The 24,518-nt window shown below is 47.1% G+C and overlaps 1 protein-coding gene across 3 annotated transcripts in view; it reads left to right on the top strand.

Moving 5' to 3' along the window:
• The window catches only part of LOC105283718 (transcription factor Sox-2), an 89,725-nt gene extending 65,780 nt beyond the window's left edge, over nucleotides 1–23,945 (top strand). For 2 of the 3 annotated variants that reach the window (XM_011346708.3, XM_011346706.3), the window contains 2 exons: nucleotides 16,358–16,481; nucleotides 23,808–23,945. In XM_011346708.3, the coding sequence (XP_011345010.1) occupies nucleotides 16,358–16,406 (49 nt within the window). In that variant the 3' untranslated portion in view covers nucleotides 16,407–16,481; nucleotides 23,808–23,945. The remainder of the gene's footprint in view (nucleotides 1–16,357; nucleotides 16,482–23,807) is intronic. The other variant, XM_011346707.3, reaches the window with a different exon arrangement.
• The last annotated feature ends 573 nt before the right edge of the window (nucleotides 23,946–24,518 follow it).

The following is a 24,518-nucleotide window of genomic DNA, read 5'->3' as shown; positions in this document are numbered from 1 at the left end:
GAGATTCGGAATGGCAGATTCAAAATCGCGGACCGAAATCGCAGAATTTTCAAAACTTTTATTCAAAGTCAGTTTCGAAGAAGTGTTTTAGACCCGTGATTACGATTGTGGTAACAGTTATATCAATCTAGAGGTGGAGGATGAAAAATGGCAAATTCAATATGGTGCATCCAAAATGGCGGACCCAAATTTCAATTGTTTTAAATTAGGTTCAAAGACCATTTTTGTAGTGGTTTTTGAGATCACTGTTAATAGTAGTTTGACAATATTTCAAATGACGGAAACAAACAAATCAAGTTAACGAAATTTTAAGCAATTTAATCTGCTGAAGACAGGTTTATGAAATTTGAAATTTTGTCAAACTACTATTAACATTGTAAACAGTCACCTCGAAAACCACCACAAAAATGGCTAAAACACTTCTTCGAAACTGACTTTGAATAAATTTTTGAAAATTCGGCGATTTTGGTCCGCGATTTTGAATCTGCCATTCCGAATTTCGTAAAATTAATATCAAACATTCAGACAATGAAATCATAATAGAGTAATGTCGTAAAAGCTGTAAGAGAATAACGCTCAGGAGTAGCGTTAGTTACCATTGTGCTATAGAGTGTTAAATTTTCGAATACGTTTTCTAACCTAAAAATGCGTTGTTAGCACAAATAAAAACATACGTGTCTAATGTTTTTCGATGTACTACGTGTGTGCAAAGTTTCAAGAAAATCGGCGAGTGGCACTTGGGTAGTGTTACTTGTGAGAGACGTTGCGATTATCATAACGCATGCGGCAGCTGTGAAAGCTCGAGAATTTTGTCTTCCCATGTTTCCGAGAAATGATACTCAAACTCGCTAATAAATCGTTGGCGTCAATATAGGCAAGATAGGTGTGTCGGTCATCGTGCCAATTGGGGTCCTACGACCAGGACCTTTGGTGTCCTCGTTCTATTCCTCTTCCCTTTCTATTCTTCACTTCTCCGCTCCGGCAACGAGCTATGCTGCGGCTAGGAGGACTACGATCGTGCCGTTTCAGCTAAACAAAGCTGCCGTCCATAAAAGTCCTTCGTCCCGATGTCTGGTTTACAACCGTGCCAGGGACACCCGAGGGAACGCAGGTAATCGGAAGATTTTGTCGTTTTTCATCATTACTGGATTCTACACCCGCAGTCCGCTTTTGCCCATCTACATCCGTTTTCCTTCCATTTTTCTGTCGCGCGGCATCTTCCGGTCTTTTTCGCGCGCTTTCCTTCTTTCTCCATTTTGCTTCTTGTCTGTTGCACTTTCTCCATCTGATTATTCCACATTAAACGACGACACGTACGTGACGATGTCATGTCATGACATGCCGTGCTAATCGGCATGTCACCCTACCAACCACGCCCTCCCAACGCCCTTCTAGGAAGTAATTTCACTTTTCCGATCCCGGGTTTTCCCGGGCTTTCCAGATTGCCGCTCTTTTCCTATCCCCTCAGGTTTTAACTGTGCGAACGCCGGTCTTGCGAGACACGGATTACGCTAGTCGAATGTTTAACGTAAGTTTTTGGGGAAAATCACACCAGGTTACTTCGCCAGAGAACAGAGTTGAAGTACAAATGTAATTAATCGTGTGTAAAATTCTCCGTTTTATTCCAGTTGAAAAAACTATATTTCCATACGTTTGTTTTACTGATCGTCTGCGTGCATTTTAGGAAAGCATGTTTATAAGCAAACAATATCTATGTTGGCACTCGACTAGATAAGATAAAACCTTCGATGATATATAATGATTCAGAATCGTTTACAGTTCTTTGTACTATCTTTTAATTTCATTTGTAATTGCATCGTTAACAAATTTTTTTATCTTAGAGTCAGGTGTCAATTATTTACTTAAAGTACTACACGGAAAAAAAGTAACTGCCATAGCTAAAAACTGCGTGTAGTAACTAAATTTCAGTCGTAATATATGGACAGCTAAATCTTAGCTGTGACATCTATTTTAGGTAAGGTTCCTTATTCATTAGCTGCAAGAGCAAACCATTTTACTGTAGTTTAGAAATTTAGCTACGGCAGCAAACACAGTTTTAGCAAATCATGATTAGCTACGGTAGCAAAACTTTTTTCGTGTAGAATTCTTTCTACATTAAACTATTATACAAATTATATTATTATTATTATAAAATGATATTATTGTTACAAACCAATTGCTACAAACGAAGTGTTAATTTCGTATATCGAAAACTTAATTTGTTAAGAGTGGGATGACAAGTTCACATAAAGAATTACCTGATTGAAATATAATCCTGAGAAATAATAATTAGCTCTTTCAGCTTAGAAACTTAGAATGTAAATATTTATTATGTTAGAGAATGGAAATATAGGATTTGTGAGACGTGATTTATTGTTTCATAGTTAATGGTGGAGGATTCCCTTTTAGTTTTTTCCTAATGATCTTAGTGAACCCATTGTTCGTTTCTTTTGCTAACATATTCATCGGACGTCGACATTTCGACAAATTACACAGGAAAGACAAATTAGACAAGATTGACGAGAGAATGAATGTTTTGAGCGAGGTGGTACAAATAGAAGTTTTTAGAGAAAGGAAAGAATGAAATTAGATGGTTTTCTTTTTCTCGCTTTTCTCTACGGTATTGTACTTTCAAGCTAGTAGCACGACATTTACGCTCCAGCCTTGTCACATTACTTTACTTTTCTATGTGAAGATAATTTTCCTTTCGAAAGAATCATCGTTTTTCAACTGAGGTTTACCCATGCCATCAATATCCATCAGTAATCTTTTCACAAGTACCGCATTCTCATTTTCGTCTTTCCATTCGCGTCGCGTTTCGTTAACATCCGTCACCGCATATTTTTTTCGCAATTGGCGTATAACGTATTTTTTTTAATATGACGAAAAAGATTTATATGTTGCCAAGAGGCGTCGCTAATCGATTTCCACGTCGAGGCTTTTGTCCTGTATCGCAACGCGCGGACGAGCGAGCGAGCGAGCGAGTTTTTGATCCGGCGATCCGGGTATTAGCGCCTCTCGTTATCGCGCCGATTGCATTTTAAAATCCGATCGGGAGACGTAGATGCGTTTAGATAAAAATAGCCTCGTAAAAGGGGCCGCTCGACCTCGATCCCGAGTGCAAAACAGTTCTCTCTCTCTCTCTTTCTGCGAAGCCCTGCAAAGCTGCAGCGCGCAACCCCGGCCGACAGATACCCGGTGTCGATATCGTATCCGAGCGGAAAACGAAATTTTCGAATGGAAAACGCGAACGGCCGCGATAACGAGTTCCCGTCGATTCCGATCGCGTGCGCGTACAATGAGCCAGTAACTCGTTCCCATATTCCGCACTTGCGGAAAGAGAGCGAAGGAAGAGAGAAGCAGGGAGAAAGCAGGAGGGAGGGAAAGAGAGAGAGAGAGAGGAGAGGAGAGAAACGGACATAAACTCCTATCCCACCTACAGCTCTGGCGATCTCTCGTCGCATCCATGTCGACCAATGGTCGAGCACCCACGCTTACACGCTTCGCGCAAACTTCTCTCTCACGTTTCCATTGCTCGCCCGGGTTTCACCACGCGAGCAGTCTCGTTTCCCCGGGATGCTGCTGGAGTTTCATTTTTTTCGTGGTCCCGATAGCGCAGCCTCATTCCGCTCGTGGGTCCTCGGAAACTGCGAAGGCCTGTTTGCACAATTGGTATTAGCTTGCTGACGCCAAATCCAGCAAGATCCATTCTCCCACTCTCCTCTCACTCTTTCAGTATGTTTGTCTCTTAAACTTTGAGTTAGAAGAACAGAAAAATTAATTAACTTCAGATTGGTACAACTAGAGCATAAATTTCCTGATAAAGAATACATTCACAATTCTGAATATTGCACAAAATGAGCAAAGAGTATATAAAAGACATATTTATAATTTATTAATATTATTCTCGTCGCCGTTATTGAATAATTTTGAAAATTATTAAAAAAAGAAAAACATAGAGAGAAGCGTGTGTTTTGAAGCGAATTGCTCGCCGATCGACGCAACTTTGCGCATTGTGCAGCGAGCGAATCGCGATACGTTTATATTGGGGTGGACAATCGGCGCTGCGAGCCGTTCTCGCCTCCGTCTGGGTTTGAAAAGCAGGCAACGCGGTCACGTATCGACAAGGAGGTGTTTAACGATAGGACATCTATGCAGTGCCGTCACACTCTCTCCCTCTTATGTGGCCCAGATCGGTCACTTTTAAATGGTAAGAAGCTTGTGCAGCGTTAATTCGGAACAGCGTGAAAATTGTAATGACGTCCTGAAATGTCTTTGAACAGATTTGTTGAATAGTTGACCAGTTTTGTGAAAAACAAATTCTCTTGGTGGCTTCCATGGGTGTCCATGTGGAAATCATGCCTTTGAGCTGACCAACAATCCAGTCACGTACACAGAAAAACATTTTTGCTACCGTAGCTAATCATGATTTGCTAAAACTGTGTTTGCTGCCGTAGCTATAAATTTCTAAACTACAGCAAAATGTTTGTTCTTGCAGCTAATGAATTAGGAACCTTACCTGATAAAATAGGTATCACAGCTAAGATTTAGCTGTCCATATATTACGACTGAATTTAGTTACCACACGCAGTTTTTAGCTATGGCAGCTACTTTTTTTCCATGTATATAATAATAAATTCATAAAAGTCAGCGCAAGCAAAGATACGTTAGCATTTATACTATAATATACAATATTACAAAGATACATAATATATTATATTATTAATTATATTCTTTATTAATTAGCTATTATAATTATGTATTATATTATTTACATTAACATTGCATTTACATACAATCTTCGCAAAGTTGTTTCTTTAGATTTATCTATCCTTTTCGGAATTGTATTTAAAATTCGCTGCCTATTAAAAATTCTGTTCTTTTCAGGCTGTTAAAAAAAGCGTCATCCTTGCAATCTTTAATATGCGAAAATGTCCCATCAAAAAAACATCAATCGAAAGAGATACCACCACCTCGACGTGCGTGCAGTAACAGGAGCGCTCGGCTCCTGATCTGAACAGGAAAGAGATCGACGAGAGATCTCTCCTCGCGGGCGGAAGTTCTCGTGGCAGCATATCCGGATCGGCTCGCATCCCTCTTTCAGTTCACGTACGCGCTATTTCGCGAGTAGCACGATACAGGGACAAGTTACGGTGCAGCCCGTTATCGGACTCGTTCCGTTCTCGCGTTCGACGTTTTCGATTCTCGCACGGTCGTAACTTCGATAGCGCCGTGGCCGATGCCGGGCTGTAAAAATGATATACACGCGCCGTGGGATTCGCCACGACGATCCCCGTGGCGGGGTCCGGGGCCCTGTAGAATTATATACGCGGGTTCCGGATCTTTGTTCCACGTTGCTCGACCGGGCAACGTGGCTCGGTGTCCTGCCCGTAATGCCGTAATCGGGTACTTTTTATACGCGCAGATATATATTTACCAGCGCGACGGGATGCTGGATTAATCGGCCGCTGCACGCTAACGAACCTATACCGATCTCGCATTCGATGATTCGCTTCGGCAGCAGCCTATATTTAGACGCTGTCGCATTGTGCCGGAAGATCGATCGCGACGCACGGCCGTGTTAATCTTGCACCGCGAAAACTTCCTTCTCTGCATCTCCCTCTTTTACAACTTTATAATTCTCAATCTTAAACAGCATGATAAATGACCTCGAAATAAAAATTCTCTTGCGACAAGGATTACACGGATCCTTTGCATACTTGCATCCCTCCAATCGGTTCGCGAAGAATCTTTCAGCTCCAAATTGAATGAAACAACTTTGCTTTTTGGATACAATACATGGAATTGATATGTACATGTTGGTGCAACCCCGTAAAAAATTCCGAAGCGACTGCTTCCGATTCTCATTATACGAACAAATGTCCACCGCGTGCCACCGCCTTGTGCTTTAACCCGCGCGTATCTTGCGGAAACTCGAGTCGCAATAAAGGCTCGACGACTTTCCGGAAGGCGTGGGCAAACACGGTAGTCGTCGGAGAACACCCTTGTTCTCGTGCCGGTGCACCACGTTCACGTTGCACGACGCCATCTGACACTCGTTGTGTAACGCGAGCGCGCCGGAACGACGAGATATCGGTTGCTGGTGTCAGCTCGCATCTTGCGATACTCTCATCCCCCTGAATTCGGAAAAGTGAGACGATCGGGAGGAAGTTAAAATTCCTGAAGACATCGAGAGTGGCCTTCCTCGGAAGGTCAAGGGTTTTTCACCCTTGCGCAAAATGGGTATTCTCGCTCATGTTTTTTAACCGATTCCAGCTGAGATTCCGATCTGCGCACAACTGAAGACTGTCCATCTGAGCATAATCATCTAAAAAATCCATCTGTTCATAGTATGTTCGCAGCTTCGCATGCTGCGCTCATATGACTGCGAGCATTCTATCTCTTGCTAAATTATAGGAAATTCTAAAACCTTTTCCACCGTCGGAGATCAAATGGATGAAATCGAACACCGTGGCTTCAAAGTCTTAAGTTTTTGCCTATGATTCGGACTTTCGGTCCTCAAGTCATGCTCGCTTCTTACTAATCGCGCAGCGTCTCCGTCTTCGCGTCTCCTTCGAGCAGTCGCTCGACCACGCGCTAAACCGACGTACGAGACGCCAGCAACGCCAGCACCATCAGCAACGCCACTAATAACCGCCGTTGCTCGCACACCGCGTGCCGAGCTCCGAGAAATCGTAACTTGGCGTGTTTATCACCGGCGAGCCGTGCCAGCGGCGTTAGCGCGCGAGGAACGACTTCTTGCGTGGGGCGTTAAAATCGTATGGGATTTTTAAGCCCCATGGTCCCCGGGGACCGCACCGCGGGACCCCCCGTCCCGCGGGGGACCGCCCCACGGTCACCTCCACCCACGTCATCGTTGCACGTTCCTAGAAAAAGATGCCGTTCCGCCGAGCGTGAAATTCAGCTCACGCATGCTCCTTACCCCGGTGCCGCAGCCCGACTCGTGTGGCGACAATAATTAAAGAACTTACGCGGAACAGTCCATTCTGCGTTTCCTCGCGCGTCCTTTCCGTCGTGTCTTTCGCTCCAGGAGGGAAAACAAAGGACATTTTCGAAAAACGAACATCCGTTCCGTCGACTTTCTTCCACGTGGCAGTGAAACAGAAATTTGCTAAGTGCTCATAAATGTGATGTAGATTTACTGTGTCATATAGGTAACGAGTGCTCGACAGTCCGTAATCTGCAAATGGACCGTTTAACGTATACAATATGCGGAGCGTACAGTTATTTGTCAGGACGCACAACGGTAAACTATACACTTAACTTTGTAGACCAGAAATAAGAGGTTTTCTTCTATTTTTACCTCCGAGGGATTCTTACGAGGGCTTGAGGAAGCTCGAGGTAAATTGCGCAATTATACGCGGAGGGATGTCCCCTGACCGTGCGCGGTATTTCCAATTTGAATTCGCGAGAGGCGCGGTAAATTGCAAGGGCAAAGGGTGGCGATAAAAATCGCAGAAAGAATTCGATGAGATTTGGAGAAAGGGACGAGGACGGCGTGCTGGCGATTTTTTCCCCCCAGTCCCTGCCCTTCCCTGCTTCCCCAGCCACCTTTCTCCTTATCCTCGTTGTGGAGGGCCAAGAGTTCGCGGTGGGGCCGTTCATCAGAGGCAACTTGTCACGCCGCTGGGCATCGGGCATAAATTCCACTCCGTAATGTGACAGGTCCTCCGCTCCTACCCCCGAGAGAAAACCATCCTACGACCTTGCATTGCCATCTACCGGGTGCTCCGGAATTTTTTCTCGTTGATCGCGAGAGTAAAGCTGACAACACATCGAAGAAACCACCAGGAAATCACACCAAGGATCGGAAAAGGGAAAAATCTTTCCTTCTTTTATCTTCGTTGAATTTTCTTCGACACGTGAGAATCCCGCGAGCGACGATCGGTCGAAACAGATCAGCGCGGATCCGTAATTACGGTTATTAATAGTTGCGCAATTAGTGCGGCCGTAAGACGATGCGTAATATTCTGAGACCGCAATGTTTGCATTTACAATTGAATAAATGTGATTGCAGATGCGATTACGATTACGACGTGTGCGTGTTATTGTTCTGCGTTATGAATTCACTGTATTATAAATTTATAAGGTCGCCAGGGGAGCTGCCGGCTCCGCTCCGGGAAAGATGAATCGCCGAGATCGGTCGACTAGTCACGGGGCTTCCACCTTTCCGCCGGAAGTCGATAGCGATCGTTACGATGTTCATCGCGGTGCGACGCGGATACGTGTAAACAAGCCTCATCATAAATGGACTCCACGACACGTGTCAACGCACGGGAGCGTGCGTATCCTCAGGATAGACACGTTTAAACCGGACCTGCCTTTTGCTGGCGCAACAAATCACAGAGAGAGAGATTTAGATAATTAACGCGATAAGATGCAGATTATTACGATCCAGGCGTATATCGCCGGCATTGTATCGCGATCGTGAATATAAAAATCTCAAGCATGGGCAGTGTCGCGCGCGTGTTCTGCGCTTAACGGGGATCCCGGGACCAAAGTGTCGTTGCCGATGTTGACTCAAAGTGTCTAAAGGCGCCAACGAAGTCAAATGTTGACTTTGAAACGCGAAACGGGTTTCGGAAGTTCCCGAGCATCTTGCGGTCCAAAGCTACTGTATACACCTACACCTACTTGCATACCTGTGTGTCGCATCACGCGTGATGCGTCCGTGTGCGGAGCGACGTTACTGGTAGGCGAGAGCACGAGGACAATGACGATGACGATGATGGTCCACGCGCGCTTCTTTCGCCTTTACGGACGTGTCGTAGGTGTCCTGCTCCGCGTGTTCCATATGCAAAACAGGAGCGTGAAACTTGCACTCGCGTGCACCTGGAGTGAGAGAAAGAGAGGAAGAGAGAGAGCATTATATAGGTCAGGTGACGTTAAATTCGAGTGCTACCGGTAGCGCTTGGTACTGGCCGGCAAAAGCGACTTAATGTCCCCATTTGTCCCGACGCGCTCTCCGGAGGCGATTCATCCTCGCCTCCCTTTTGTACACCCGCGGACTGCCCCCCCGACGTCCCCGACAGACAAACGACATCGCCGTATCACCTAAACCCTCCCCCGAAACAGTAACTCGGAAGAAATTAACTGACCGGACGGACCCGCTGCGCGCACGCGTTCTCTTTTTGCGGTCGCGACGCGGATGAATTCATTCGAGACGACTCGGGAGACGCTCGCTTTTGTTTTCGCTCGTGTCTTTCGAGAGAACCGGTCTGAATATCCGCGATCGAGATCCGCAAGTCGCGTCATGTATAATGTGTCATGCAGGGGTACGGAAACGTCATGTATAATCAGAGGATTACTCAGAGTAACTCGTCAGGGTATTTCGAGAGAAGCAAAGAGAAATTGATGTATAACGCAATTTGCACGCCTCAAAGCGATACACAATTAATATGAAGTATTGCCGATGAGCTCCTTCATTGGAAACTCGCATGGAAAGCTTCAAAGATCATCGGTGTTCGATTTATAAGATTAGCAATAAAAAGAACGATCGAGGATGTTAAGATTGATTTGCATTCCTTCGGATGATTATTTTATCCAGACACGTGGACATGGATGGATGCTAAGAGTAACACGTGGACACGCGAGTCGAAAAGATTAGACTGGTAATCTGGCGTATAGAGTCTCGACGTTCATTAGCTGTGGCGGCTTAATCGTGGATTAGTTATCCGTTAGGTCCGCCGATCCGTCCGCGGACGATTCCCGTTTCTAACGTTCCAGTTAATTCGTCTCATAACAGTCGTCGCAGTTTAATGACATCCAGCGTTGTTCCGGCCATCTGGCTCACCCGAACCGTAATTTATTCTCGCGAAAAATCTGTATCTCGTGATCGAATCGTAACGATACGATTTATCGCAACAGAAATCGATTCTGAAGGGAACTGAAGAAAATTGAAGTATAATTGTCTGATGACGGTCGCACGTAAAACTTTAAAAGTTTCATTCCGGCGAATTATCTAATCTACCTCAATAGGGTTGGTTCCGAAACAACCCTTCCACATCCGATACGGTAATTCGTGCGACGCGATGCGATAAATCATCGGGCGACCGCGAGTCGTTAAGAATATGCTCAAGGTGCATATTACCCACGGTGTATTTCCCAACACGTTCTCTTTCACCCTGGACGAGGAGGAGAGAAAATTCCTCGCGAGGACGGCGACAGCGACGGCGACGACGTGCGGACGAATGGACGGACGGCGACGCGATGTAATGGTGAACGGTAAATATTAATCTCAGGCGTTACAATGCGCGCGGGTCGTTCCGTTCCGTGGCCCCGAAGCCGCCGTCACGTCATTCTTCAGGCCGGGACTCCTCATCACTCTCCGGACCGAGCCGTGACCAATCCGGAATAAATATTGGCGATTATTAACTCGCCACGCGGACCGACGAGGATGCTCCGAGCTGGGAGAAGAACGGAGAGAGAGAGAGAAAGAGAAAGAGAGAGAAAGGAGGGCAGCAGGGGAAGGGGATCACGGTCGTTCCTGAGGTGCGAGACGGACCACGTACGCGGTCCGCGTCTTCGTGAGATGCTTGAGACGTTAAGTGGTCCCATTAGCCGCGTTCCTAGGTGGACCGTGCGCGCGCGGCTCGATGATGGCATTCCTTTAGTCGTTCCCCGATCTTCCACGATGCCCTTCTACCCTGTTTGCTCGGATTACCCCTTTCCCGGTGACCCTGTATGCACTAATTCTCACGGTGGCCACGTGTGACTGCGTGATACCGCAATGATGAATGTTTCATTACCGCCTTGCTCTGGTGAACGAGGAGGATTTCGACTGTATGGCTTCGTGTAAATTAATGATAATTACATGATCATCCTCCTAATTTTTCATAATCATTAAATACGTTGTCGAAGTGATTGTAGAACCATGAAGAGAGGAAAAAAGAAAAAGGTAGTTGTTGGAATGATTGCTAGAAAGCGTCATGAAGCGGTGGCGTTAGGTAAAGAGCTCGAAGTACCAAAACGTCGTTTTCGACGTTGACCCTCAATCTGACCAATCGACGAGTCGGGACGGCCGTAGCAAAAGCAAGAGACGACGACGACGATGAGGACGACATGACGGCGTTAATCGGTTCTCCTCTCCTCGCGATCGAGACGCGCGAGATCGAGGGATACCCTTTGGGTGACCCCGAGGTGGCGGAGAAGGAGATAAGCCGAGCGGCGTCCGGGTGTCTCTCGCGATAGGCCGACAAAGAGCTCGGAAAGGGCCACTCGCACGTAACAGCCCGGCAGAGTCATCGCGTCGTCTCGCTGGAGGAGGACGGCTGCGGGGAGGGCAGCCTCGTGGAGAAAGGGGCGGTCTAGACCTCTTTTTTCGATACGGACAGACAGACGGACGGACGGGTGGACGGGCGGGGCGGCGGTGGAGAGGAGACGAAGAGGAGGAGAGATGGAGATGTCACCGTCGGGTCCGGCCGCGCGGCGAGTCAGCGAATTCCTCTCGTCCACCATGACGACTTCATCCCCTCTGATTCCGACATTTTCTCGACTCGCGGTCCCGCGGAAGTGAGATCCATGGAGTGAAACGTCGCCTTCGAAATGTAGACGGCTATCCGACTCCAATTTACGAACTAGATTATTAAAAAATCCAAAATTGGGTGATTAAAGGCATGCACGATTGCTGCTTGATTGCAAACGAAGCAAGTTTGATGCGAAATCATTCCTGTGATTTATGGAATATCATTTATACGAATATACAATATGTCTCTTGCGGGTTTTATGATGCCCCGATGTCTCCTCTCGCGCCCCGTGTCCCGTTCACCAAGCTTGCACGCGCGAGCGAGTGAACTTTATTTTTGAGCCTTCGAGGGAGATTAAATTTACACATAGTAGCGCCGTGGAACAATACCGGTGCTGTTTGCACGGTGCGGTAAATATTTGAGTGCCATCCCGTCGTGCACGCCCTCGTCTCCCCCTTCGCCCTATCCTCTGCGCCACGCGTTGCCGCACTCGGCCTGGGCCACCTTCTGTTCGAGCTAGCCAAGGGCTCCAACCTCAGGGTACATACTAATTCCCTTAGTGCACTCTTGCCGATCGATGTTTGCTCCCGCCACTTCGCTTTAATTGTTCGCGAATCGCGACATAACGACTATCGTGCGCGTCATCGGGAACCAGCATGACGGAGAAAGCGATGGTAATCGATAATCGTTCGATTGGTCCGATATTTTTTTCAAGATATTTGATGACACGAAGAGAGAGAGAGAGAACGAGTTTACATGCGCGAGATTTCTTTACAGAGATTTCTTTCGGCCGCGTGAGAATCGTGCACGCGAATTCGGCGATCGATCAATCATCGTCTCGTCGGGGTCGGAGTCCTCTCCAGCAGAAAGGAGGGAAAGAGAGAGAGGGAATCGAAACGGCAGTAAATAAAAATCCCGGGTTAATTTTTTTCGAACAATGCCATCGATGCTCGTGCCCGCCGGTGCGGAGGGTAGCAACCCTTTTTTTCCTACTGTTCAATCTCTCCCGACTGAACGTAATTCGTGTCGCCATTCAAAACGAAAGCTAATGGTATTGCTTCCCTCCCCCTTTCCCCCTACCCGACCGTCCACCCGCGCATGGGGTTGGCTTCGCGAAAATTTATCGCGATCTTGCCGCGAAAGATTTATCTGCTCCGATATCGGTGCGAAACGAGAGGAATAGAGAGAGTTGCGAAATTAACTGTGAAAATCCAAAATATCTGAGAGAGACGGAACATCGCACGCGAAAATTGCAACCGTACCGATACTTCCTATACCTTAAATATATCCTATATCTTAAACATGCGACAATTGACAAAAAAAAATGATTTGCGGAAATGAATAAAATTTTCGGTAAATCTACCGATTAACGAACCCACCTCCTATCACCTTGTCCTTGAGATATATTATAGAGGTCACCCTTCTAAGTAACATTGTGCAAGTTTTAACCGTCGGTCGTTGTTTACTAAAAAGTTATTAACAAAAGAAGTTTAATGATTTTGCTCGAATTTTCAGCTGCTACGCGAACCAAGAACATAATATTGACATATATTACAAAGGTCACCTTCCCGAATAACCCGCACTAGGTTTTAGTCGTCGATCGTTGTTTATGAATAAGTTATTAACAAAAGAAATTTTGCAAATATAGTAGTAGTTATTTTGAATATTGAAAGATATAAAAGACGAATGTGTATATGAACGAAGGAAAGTCATTTAAAGCAGTGAATCGTTAATATATAGAATAGTTTCTTTTAATAAAGTACAAAGTATTCTTCACTTTAACCAAAAGCATAAACAGTTAAATACAAAGTATTCTCTGCTTTAACCTAACCTAAACTAACCTAACCTAACCTGGTTAGGTTATATTTTCCGAAACTGGAGCCTCGGACGGCTCGTTTTCAGCCCGCTTCGCGGGAGGGCGGGGGGCAGGGGCTTCGCCCCCCCCCCCCGCCGGAATCCGTGCCGTGCCAGGTGATCAAAATCTGTACGGTAAAATCTGTTACACTGGTTCTGGCGGGGGGCGGGGGGCAGGGGCTTCGCCCCCCGCCCCCCGCCCTCCCGCGAAGCGGGCTGAAACCGAACGTATGTGTCCGGGGCTCCAGTTTCGGAAAATATAACCTTTTGCTTGTTGTGGACGGCTGAAAATTCGTGCAAAATCATTAAACTTCTTTTGTTAATAACTGTTTAGTAAACAACGACCGACGGCTAAAACCTTTTGAAGGTCACTTAGGAGGGTGACCTCTATAATATATGTCAAGGACAAGGTGATAGGAGGTGGGTTCGCTAATCGGTAGATTTACCAAATTTTCGATAAGACTGACGATCATCATGCTAGACTCGCTTGTTAGACCCCGTCGATGATGCTGTCCATGTTACTCGTCGATGCCTGAGTGTGGCATACGCAATGCGTAACACTTGAGCGCATAGCGCGTGAGCATGGCTCTGGTTGGTTGGCTTGGACTCGGTCTGGTTGGTCTCTGGGCTGGCTGATAGAAGCTCATCCCCCTCTCGTTGTCTGTGTCTGTCTCTGTTTCTTCCTCCGTAGTTCTTCTTGCTACTTATCCATGCATTCTGTTTCCTGATTCCCTTCAGCTTTACCCCTTTCCCCTTTTCCTGGTCTCCTCCTTGACATTCGCGCTCGACCGGGTCTGCTTGCACAGAAGTGTGAAAATATAACAATAAATGCATCAAACGTAAGATAAATCTTTCCTTCCATCCGGTTTAATCTGAGATGATTCTTTTATTCTCTGAAAACGATAATAATCTCTGTGTTCTCCCTGTGGTGACGTCTCGGACACCGGAGTCTCTGCAGGCATTCGAAAAATACACGTGTACCGGTCGGAATCGTACCGCACAGTTGGAAACTTGGCTATAGCTTCACAGAATGCTTTACGTTAACGATAGTTCTTAAATCAATCCCCGTCCGTCGGATTCCTGCACGCGTAGGCGTGGAATAGCTTGTGCGGCAGCAGGTAACGAACCAAGCTCATTACTCGTCGTCACGTGTCACTCGTGACCTCGTCGTAAATGAAGGGGAACGAAGAAGAGGAGCCCGCCCGGGCCCGGCTATCCTCTCGGATCGTCTGGTTACGGCCATCCGTCATTTTCACACCTCCGCAGAACGATAAGCCGTGCATGCGTTTCGTTCGATATCGCCACGCTGTAAAGTCTCGCATCGCTGAAATTCAAAGCCCCAATACTGGAAAAGAGATTACTGTTTTTTCCGTCATCCGTCTGTTCTTGATCGTTAACGTATCTACTGCATAATTCAGCTGATTTGTCGTCCATGCTGGATTTAAGCTGCTAATGATCCGTATAATCGTTTAATTGTTTCTATAATTTGGATTTTCACGTGTCCGAACATGTTCATTGCACGTCGGTCACCAGATTGTCACGGCGCAAATAGGGTAGTCATGTCCGTGCCGGTCAGCTGTGACCGCCATGGCATTGTGTTAGAATGTATTAAACATAAAAATAAAAAATCGATTATAATTATTGAAACCTGATTTACTCATAACTCGGCAACATTCTAATGGTCGCGTGCGAGATGCTAACGTAGTCATAAGTATAAGATTCCTCTATCGTGTATGCAGATGTATACGCACAATGAACGATATTATTAAGATCACGTTCTTCATAATTATCCCAATTACTTCGCCAACGACGCGTTTCTAATAGACGCGTGAAACACGCTCGTCGAGGCGTGCAACGCGTTACCTCCGTCCTCGTCCCATCTTACCACGGCTATCCGTCATTTTCACACCTCGGAGTGATAGGAACGCGAGACATTCTCGAGGAGGGAAACGCGGCAATTGTACGTCGCAGACGGTTACGCGGCGATAAGCTTCGCCGTCGTCGTCGTCGTCGTCGCCGTCGCGCTGCATAAAATTAACTCGGCGAATTAGCGACGTGCACACGCACGCGATGCACAAGTGCGAACGCATCCTCGACACGCATACGCGAGCGACGTCGCCGGTGTCGATGCCGACGCCGATTCCGCCTTGTTATAATACTCTCGAAGCTTATCGGCGAACCCGGCGACGAAGAGTCCTCTCGGCAGAAAGAAGCGGATGAATTATTCATCGGCGGATACGCGGAACAAAGGCGGGATAAACTTGGAACGCGACTTGCGCGACAGCGTTATGTAACAATTACTCAAACGAGCTAACTATTGCTCGAACAGCGCCGAGATAATCGAAGCTGTCGCGATCTTAATGCGATTAAATTGAAGAAAGCATTATTTTATTTTCCGTTTCTTTCTCTCTTTAATGGCGCGGTATTCATTTATTCGAGTTTCTTGCGAGATTGAGCAACTTTCGGCTGTTAACAGAAGGAACGCGTTGCGAATGGAGAGCAGCTCGAGCGGATGCTGAAGACGTCTCTATAGCGCGTCGCCGGCTATCTCGAGATCATCCGCCCTCGCGTGACTCACGCGTGAACTCGCATATATCACGAGGCATTCCTTCCTACGTGCCACGATCCGCCCCGCTCGCACCACTCGGGGAATTCTTTCGAGATCCTGATCATCAATAACAAGACTCGCACTCCTTCAGCTGCACGGTAACCGAAATCATTTCCCGTCTGTTTCTTAATTTTTAACGACGCTTCGGCGGATCCGGATTCCTATGGGGTGTAGTCCTCCTCCTTCCTCAATCGCGAGTCCATCGGACACGCGTGGCTTCTTTCACCCGCACGGCAGCTCGTTGGTATCAATTTGGCGTGTTTCCCGCGATGAAACGGCGGCTATAATTCGCCAGAACGGAAACGGTCTTTATACTTTAAGCCACGGAAAAGAAGTAAGATTGAGAGAAGAGAGGATGAGAAACCAAGACCGAGATCACTCTCAGACACAGGTGTGGTATGTGTTGCAGGGATTGGAACACGGGCAACGTACGCGTGCAGGAATCCTGGCCGACGTGAACAACTCCCGGCGCGACAATGTCGAACCATTCCAGCGCCGGAGGATCAGGCTCCTTGATTGTTTCGCGCGCTATGGTGAGTCCCTTCTTTCATCCGGCTGGATTGGATCAAGCGAGAAGAGAATCGAGCGAGGCGTGAAACTTGCTGGACACTCGAGATTGATTACTTCTGCCGGAACGTCCGTGGTGAGGACTTAGCGAGGAAAGTTTCTCGAGACGATCAGGGAGATCGGTGTTACGTTAACGCGAACGTTCACGCTCGACTCGATTTTCTTCCCGGAGTACAGATCGTGGCGCAGTGGTCGCGAGAAGGAGAGAATTCAGTTCCTCTGTAAACGCTGTTCGAGACTCGTCGATGCAATTTGATTCCGGAATTGTGCGGTAAGTAGTCGCGGCAAGATACATTCTTGACGAACGGACCGGAGAATCGAGCAAGAAATCGAGAGCAATTATTTTCTCGCGGTCGCGATTTGGTTTGAGATTCACTATTTGGCGAGACGCTAACGAACGCGGCGAACCACTCGGCTTTTAACCGAGCATTTGGGTCAGTTAAACGACGATTTAGGCCGTGACGGCGTCGATTCTTTCCTCCGTCGTTAGCGTAGAAAGCCGATTTTCACGTGAGCTACCCGCGCGAACAGCGACGGCTCCTAATCTACGAAGTTCGATCGTCGGCGATCGTACGTCCATGAAAGTATCGCAAAACGCGAGAATTCATGTTATACGCTGCCGCGCGGCGACTCGCGCGCTTTGCACGCGCGTCGCGTTGCCTCGCCGATGTCTGCGGCGAACACGGTCTCTATCGGCCGCTTAATCGATCCATGCTATCGGCGATCGATTCGCACAACGAGCCAACAGAGAGAAAGAGAAAGAGAGAGAGAGAGAGAGAGGGAGATAGAGGGAGAGATAGAGGGAGCTCTCACTCCGTGACCGATCTCGACTCGATCCCCGCGGCCGGCGGATTAAATCGGGACGCGGATGTTTTGCCCCAGTTTCACTTGACAGGCCAATCTGCACGGCGAGTTCGTTCCGCTCAGGCAAACTAGGCGATTGGCGGCTCCTATAGTATGATCCTCGCCGCTCGATCGATGCCCGGCTCGGCCGAGATCGCCAAAATCGAACAGCTTGACCCGCGCGAGCCGAACATCTTGTCACCGATCGTTCCGCCAGTGGCGGTGGCTTTAATTACAAAAATAAGTCAACGATGGGAGAGAGCAATCGAGAGAGCTCTCCCCTGCCGAACGCAAGAACGGGTCCTTTCGTCGCGCTCAAACGAGTGAGCTCGAGCGATACTCCACGCCTCCCTCAAAAATACCGGCGGTGTTCCGCTACCGCTTCAAGATTTCGATACTGCTGCACGCAGGCAACGAGTCGCTCTTTTGAGCAACGTCTGTCCAACAAATTGGATGGGCGGAGTACCTAACTCGGAAAAGCGAGCGGAACCAAGCGATCGATGGACTCGATGATCTCGCAGATGTCGATCGCGCTAATTCTCGAAAAAAAAGAAAAGCTCAAAATGCCTTGAGGGCGCTCGTATTTTCTAATGAAAGAGTGAATGCAATGAATAGTAAAGAAATGACATTTGAAAAGAGAATACAATGATTGTGTAGGAGTTATCCTTCCTATGTTTGATTAGGCGACGAAAGAAGGATCGATATATCGCGTAGATATATAAATACAATTTTCGAATAAAATATTTAGATCGATGTAATTCCGAGTTCGTCCTTTATTTTTTAATTTAACAGCACCGTTCGTGCTATACGCTGCGTATTAAGACGCAATGTGTGCGATCGATTAAAAATTGAAACGTCAGGCGAACGGTGTTCAGTCGCGCGCGAGGAGGTATGCTTCGGGTACTCCGACGGTATCCCGAATTTTTTTGAGAGGGAAAGCCTCTTGCGAGAGGAGAATGCGCCCCGTCATTCCACGGATCTCCCCGGTGCCGGGAACCTCGAAATAGAACCCGTGGTCCTCCATCGAGAGGGTGACAGCTATGAAATCGTTCGTGATTGCTCCTCTCTCGCTTCGCGGCGAAGCCCCGGCTGCCGAAGCTCCACACGATAGTCGTCGAAGTTGTTCGTACACGTTGCCGATCGGTTCCGCGATTTCTTTTCGGAAAACACGCCGAAAATTACACATCAATTTCTGAGATTCTTTATATGTCCACGAACCTAAATTATTTCTAGCGGAATAGGATAGAAAATTATAAGGAAACAAACGGAAGAAGAAAAAACGTTGTAATATATAATTACAATCGATGATATGACTAAACGACTTCACTTAATGAAGAAAAAGAAAGAAAAACATAACTTGACTTGTGGAATTCAATAAAGGAATTCAATCGACCGCTGAACACGGAAATGTAACGATTATTAACATGGAGATTCTTCAGAAAAATGTTCTCTATCATCGTTGGTGTAGTAATCGTCTTTCATAATGATGGCCTTTCATAATCGTTCTAAAGTTTGATCAAAAAGTGTTTTGTTTTATCACATCGCGCTGTTAGTCTTTTGGCACTTCTTCTAAGTTTTTCAAAATTCACAAAATTCTACGTAATATTGCGTCGCCTCGAGTTTTAAATGCCTTTGACTACAAAATATAATAACAATAACGAAAAAGTCGCATAATTTCAAAGTTTCAGTGAAGTTCACGAGACGCATAATTTCCAATTCCGGCAAGAAGTTTAATTTCAGACTTCGCTCTTGTTCGAATCGAAAGGAATGATCAAGTTAAAGAAATGAAAGCTACAGAACGAGATACGATCACACGGTTTCGCGCACATTGATTGGAATATAATATCGTAACTGCTAATGAGCGTCGAGCGCATAGCCGTTCGCAGCGTTTTCTCAGCGCGCGTTTTCTCAGATCGCGATCGCGAGATCGCGCTCAGAAGAGGAAAGAAACCGCGGCACGGCTTATTACACCGATAATCGATTCGGCGGATCTGCATCGCGGCTCGTTCCATGCCGGCGATTTTTCTCAGGTGCGCGATTAGTGCTGATTCATGGAAACAGCCTGGAGAGCTGGCTGGCGAACATAGGCTGAGGGGGGCAGGAGGGTACTCACGCGGTCCTCTCGCCCGAGATTAACCCGTCAAAGACGACGCGCCCTCTCTGTCTCGGTAGTTGCCTCGTAATTCCCGCTGGATACAGGACTAATGGGTTATTTCAGGTAATTAGCCGCGGCGTCGCCCCGTCCCCCGCGCGGGGGCAGTCCTCTTCGTTCCCTTCGCCCTCTGTTCGCCCGATTTCCTCGCGTCGCAGCGCTCGCGCACGCACAGGGATCTTCGTTTCTTCTTTCCTGTTTTTGCCGATATATCCCGCGGGATACTGGGCGGACACTTTCTTAATCAGCTGGCCGATACGCTCCCGACGACTTAGTCGCGCGGCACATACTTAGGGCCCGCTGACTTAATTCGCGAACACTTTGTAGCGACGAAGGTGGGGCTGAGCCTGAGAGGGTGAATCGCGACGATCGACGCGGACACCTGCACCTCTCGCAGTCTGCAACGCTCTGTCACGGCGAGTTTCATGGCAGAGGTGGATAACGGCAGCGAATTTTGCAGCAGGCGTAGCAGGGCTCGTGATTGCAATTAAGCCCTTCTCTCTCTCTCTTTCCTTCTCATGTTGTCGTCTGATTGGATCTCAGCTCTACTTTGCAAGCGACCGAGATCGCGAATGCGATCAATGTGATTGATTTGAAAATAAATAAAACGAACGATAAATTCGTTCTTAATGCAACATGTGAGCATTCGTTTTCTACAGTTACGTTATCGATCGATTTCGGTCTAGCTCTTTCTCGCGCGATGAGGAATAATTTGAATCATGATCAAATGTAACTTTTGACCGATTTTTGATGCACTGGACTAGATTTCGTGACGCAGGTTCTCTGCGATCGACGACCGCACGATTGAGCAATTAAACGCGATCGCAAATTCGGCAATTACGGCGTTAATAACGGACACCGTGCGACAGCTTTCTTCAGACGAAGGAAGATGGTTCACGCGCGCGCAAAAGAGTATCCATTGGAGGCGCGAGGCGAGGTGGATCGTTCAAGAAATCGGCTTTGCCGAGTCACGCTGCGTAACGAACTTCAGCTGGATACTAGTTCGAGACGTGGCGAAGCCTCTTTTCTCGAGTCGAGTCCGAATCGCGGTTAGCCGTTCCGCAGTAACGTAACGCAGAGGGAGGAAGGTCGTTATGAAGGGAAAGATCAAGGGTCACTTTCGCTCGGGACGACAATCGATGCACGCTTCGTGTGCTTGGCCCGCGTGTGATTAACTCTGGCAAACCTTTGCTTGCGCAATCGTCAAGCGCTGAAGGCCAGCGGACTTCGCGATGCTTCAGACCTTGCCTCCCTTCGTCCTTTCTTCATCAAAGGAAAACTCCTAGGGAAGGGAGACTCTAGAGATTTCGAGAATACCTTTAAGAATAAAAGCAAAGAAAAGAAGCAAAGTTAAAGATTAAATTGTTTTTGGAATGATTTTGGGGAGAAGCATAGTCTCTCTTCCGAAAATTTTGCGAATATGTTAAAGTAAATGGAGAAATAAAGAGATTATGTTATTTTTGGTAAAAAATGTACTTTGCATCTTGCTAGCTAGAAGATCAGAAAAGCCATTAGAGACTCCAGTGCATTTCGGTTTCGCTACGAAGATCCTCAGAAATGCTTCTCGTCTCGCGCTGTCCGCTTCTTCCGTCTCGAGTATCCCGGAGGGAAGCAGTGCTCGCTTTCTTTCGGCTCGATTTTTCACGCGCGGAAGAGACGCTCTCCCGGAGCGTTTCGCTGAAATCAGGCCGGCTCGCGCGGCCGGTTCTTCGCAAAATTCCTCAATGACAGCCGATTAAGGACGATTCGCCGCGAGAATGGGAACGGGCGTCGACGCGGTGGCGGGAACGGCGCGGCGGGGTCCGCTTCGTTAATTCCTGATTTTCCTCGGTCCGCGTCACTTTTTAATTGACGCCAGAAATTGAACCGGAGAGCAGGCAGAACGCCGCTCCGCCGCGCTCTGGCCGCGCGTCCGTTCTCGCAGAGTCATCCTCCTCCGCTACCCTCGTGCCCGTCGCTCCATCTCGCCGTCCCACCGACTCGTCCACGCTAGTTCACCTCGCTCAGGATCGGATTGAGCTGTAGAGTGCAACAGCGATGAGCGGAGAGTGCTTCGAGTGCTCCGAATAACGTCCACGAGATGGAACTCGCGCCTCGCCACGATTAGAGAACGTTCGTTCATCATATCGCGGCCGGATACGACATCCTCACGGATCCCGCTTCCGTTCTCCGTTCAGAGTTGCAGCCAAATCGAGAAACAATCGAACGGTGTGGCAACGATTAGTTTCCTCCCACCAGGAAAATTCTATCGCGGCCTGTCGTATCGGTATCTTCGCGATAGCTCTTTCCACCTCGCCGGATGTTCCAGTCGCGTCCAGCCGGTCCGCCTGTCAGTCTCCAGCTCACGAGGAAACGCTGCCGATGACACCGATCTTTGTCCCGATCTACCCCTCGGTCCGTCACAGTTCTCCCAGCTTTTCCCACCCGCGTCCCGTTTCCTCTTCTCTCCTCTCGCGAGCGGCGATTTGCGCGGCGAACGAGCGAGCGTGCTCGTCTCGTCTCTTCTCCGCGATGGAAACCGACGTCGCCGTCGAGTCTCGTCTCCACCTCCATCACCACCTCCTCCTACTCTAGCACAGTCGGTGCTGTCATCGACAGGAGCACTCGACTCGCGTAAAAATAATTACACTGAATGAGAGTGAGAGAGACAGAGAGAAAGAGACAGAGGATTGGATCGGGGATCTTCCATACCGTCGTATGCGGCACGAACGCTCCCATCCGTTCGACGGCCATTGTGAGGATCGGACGAGCAGGCAATCGGACGAACGGACGGTTTAATAAGCTCGGCACGCCAAGCCGAGCGGGTGTCGATAAAAATTTATCCGCCGCACCCGCACGCGCTTCCGCGTCGAGGTCGCTTCGTGCGATTTTTCGTTGTGTGTAAAACGCACGAGAATCGCTTGATCATTATCCGAATCGCTGGAATGAGAAAAAAATAAAAATTGCCGAGTTCCTTTGTTGAAACAAATATTTGTTGTTACGTTAATGATTGTATGAATTATTGTTATATAACAATACTTTTCTTTTAAAATATTAAGGACTCGGCTTTGCTTGAAGTACGATGAAATGTAACGTAACGATAATCTCGTCGTAGCTTGAAAGCAGTCGTGTTCGCGGACGCGAAAAGGCACGTCTCTAATAAAGCTTAAGGATGCCGAGTATCGAGATGATGCATCGGATAATTATCGTGATTATTAGTACACGTGAGAGCGCATAACGCCAGAGAGGAGGTGAAAGCCCGCGGGACGCAGGCGGCGGGTTAATAAAAAGCCCGCAAACGCTCCGCTTCGACGCGCCAACAACGTGACAAACGATCATCGATCTGCGAAAACACTGACTAGCGAGCGCAGCGCGCTCTGCCGCGTGTTCCTCTTTTATTTAGTTAGTTTGTTTTTTTTTAATATAAATCCCCAAAAGACTGGTATTGCAATTGCAATCGGTAAGTTTATATTACCACTTCGTCGGCGATGCCACCCTCTTCATCAACTCGCGGCAACTCGTCGACAGCCATTTACATGCGGTTTTTGTTCGCCATTTACAAAAGCGGATCGTTACCCTTTTTTCCACACCCCGACTTTAAACAACTCTCGGCGTAACAAGTGCAGCGTGCCATTGAATTTTATCGGTGCAATAAATGCATCGGTGTCTGCCGCAACCGAAACAACTAATATCATGTCGCGACACAGCTGATGAAAATAGAAGGAGAAATTCCGTATATGTCTACATTTATAGAGAAAGAACGTTGCATATTTGGATTTACATTGTTCCCTCTCCTCTATTAAATCTCGATTGCTTAAATTATAGATGACGAATGACACAAGATACCAGACAATATTTTTGCATTGTTTGAATGTACGTGCACAATAGCGAGAGATAAATGGGATTAGAAACAGAATCGAAGCTTGAATTAATCCATTAACGGCCGGTATTCTATTTTTGAGATTCGTAAATCTTAAATAAATTATTTATTTAAAACTATCAGTATCTGATTTTCTATATACGTTTCTATGTACTCAAAGATTGACGATAAAGCCAATCGAATTTTCTAAAAGAATTTTATTTATCAGAAAGATCTCGCTGAATTTGATTTATTTCATCTTTAACTTTTTAAGTACTGAGAGGAAGGCAACTACAGTTTACATTTTTACGATCACGCTATTTCTCGGGTTGCACGGGTTATCCACTTCAATTCGATTCACTTTCTAATCCCAATCACTCGTCGCCGTCACGGGATAATAACCCTAAGGGAATAGCAGTCTGTAAGATGTTATGTAATATCCCGTTTTTGTTTTTCCAGAGCCGGGCCGCAGTGCATCGAGACGCCGCCGCGCGGAGCTGCCCCAGCCCAGAACCAGTTATGAACATATGATTAAGCTCGTTTTAATAAGTTTTTATGTAGATCTTACGCGTAAGGATGTATAATAAAAATAAGTGTTGAATAATAAACGAGATACGTTGAGACAAATGGCCGACCAGTGATTTCCATCGCTGATGACAACGCACGCGATGCATGCTCATCCTCATTCGACAAACCCGCTAATGTCACGAACCTCGTGTCGGAATTTCTACATGCGCGACAACCGGAAAATAAAAACTATAAAGCAGAATAATTAATAACAAAATTATAATAAAATAAAATAACAATAAATAAAGCAGACGATTAAAGACATAAAAAATAGTACATAATTGAGAAGACTGCGAGAACCGTGAAAGAGACTTTGGAAGCTGACTGGCTAAGCTCGCTCCTTAATTTTTTCTAATTATAATTAACGATACGTGATCGTTGCGAGATTCGCCATTATCGCGTCAGAGAAAATTGTAAGACTCTCGGATCGTCAGATGCTGGGATGAATCTGAGTCGCGGCATACTTTCTCTGACGGGGCCTCGCGACGCCTCCTCGATGATAGATCCGCCATGTTTCGGATAAAGACGAATGGCCGACCGCGTTTAATTTCCTGATGCGAGCGAAGAGGGTCGACGTACGAAGAAAGGGCGGATCTTGGCTCG

The sequence above is a fragment of the Ooceraea biroi genome, chromosome 10 (assembly GCF_003672135.1).
Source record: "Ooceraea biroi isolate clonal line C1 chromosome 10, Obir_v5.4, whole genome shotgun sequence".
Taxonomy (NCBI): Eukaryota; Metazoa; Arthropoda; class Insecta; order Hymenoptera; family Formicidae; genus Ooceraea; species Ooceraea biroi.
The sequence above is the reverse complement of the archived record's forward strand: the minus strand, read 5'-3'. Positions and strand labels throughout refer to the sequence as shown.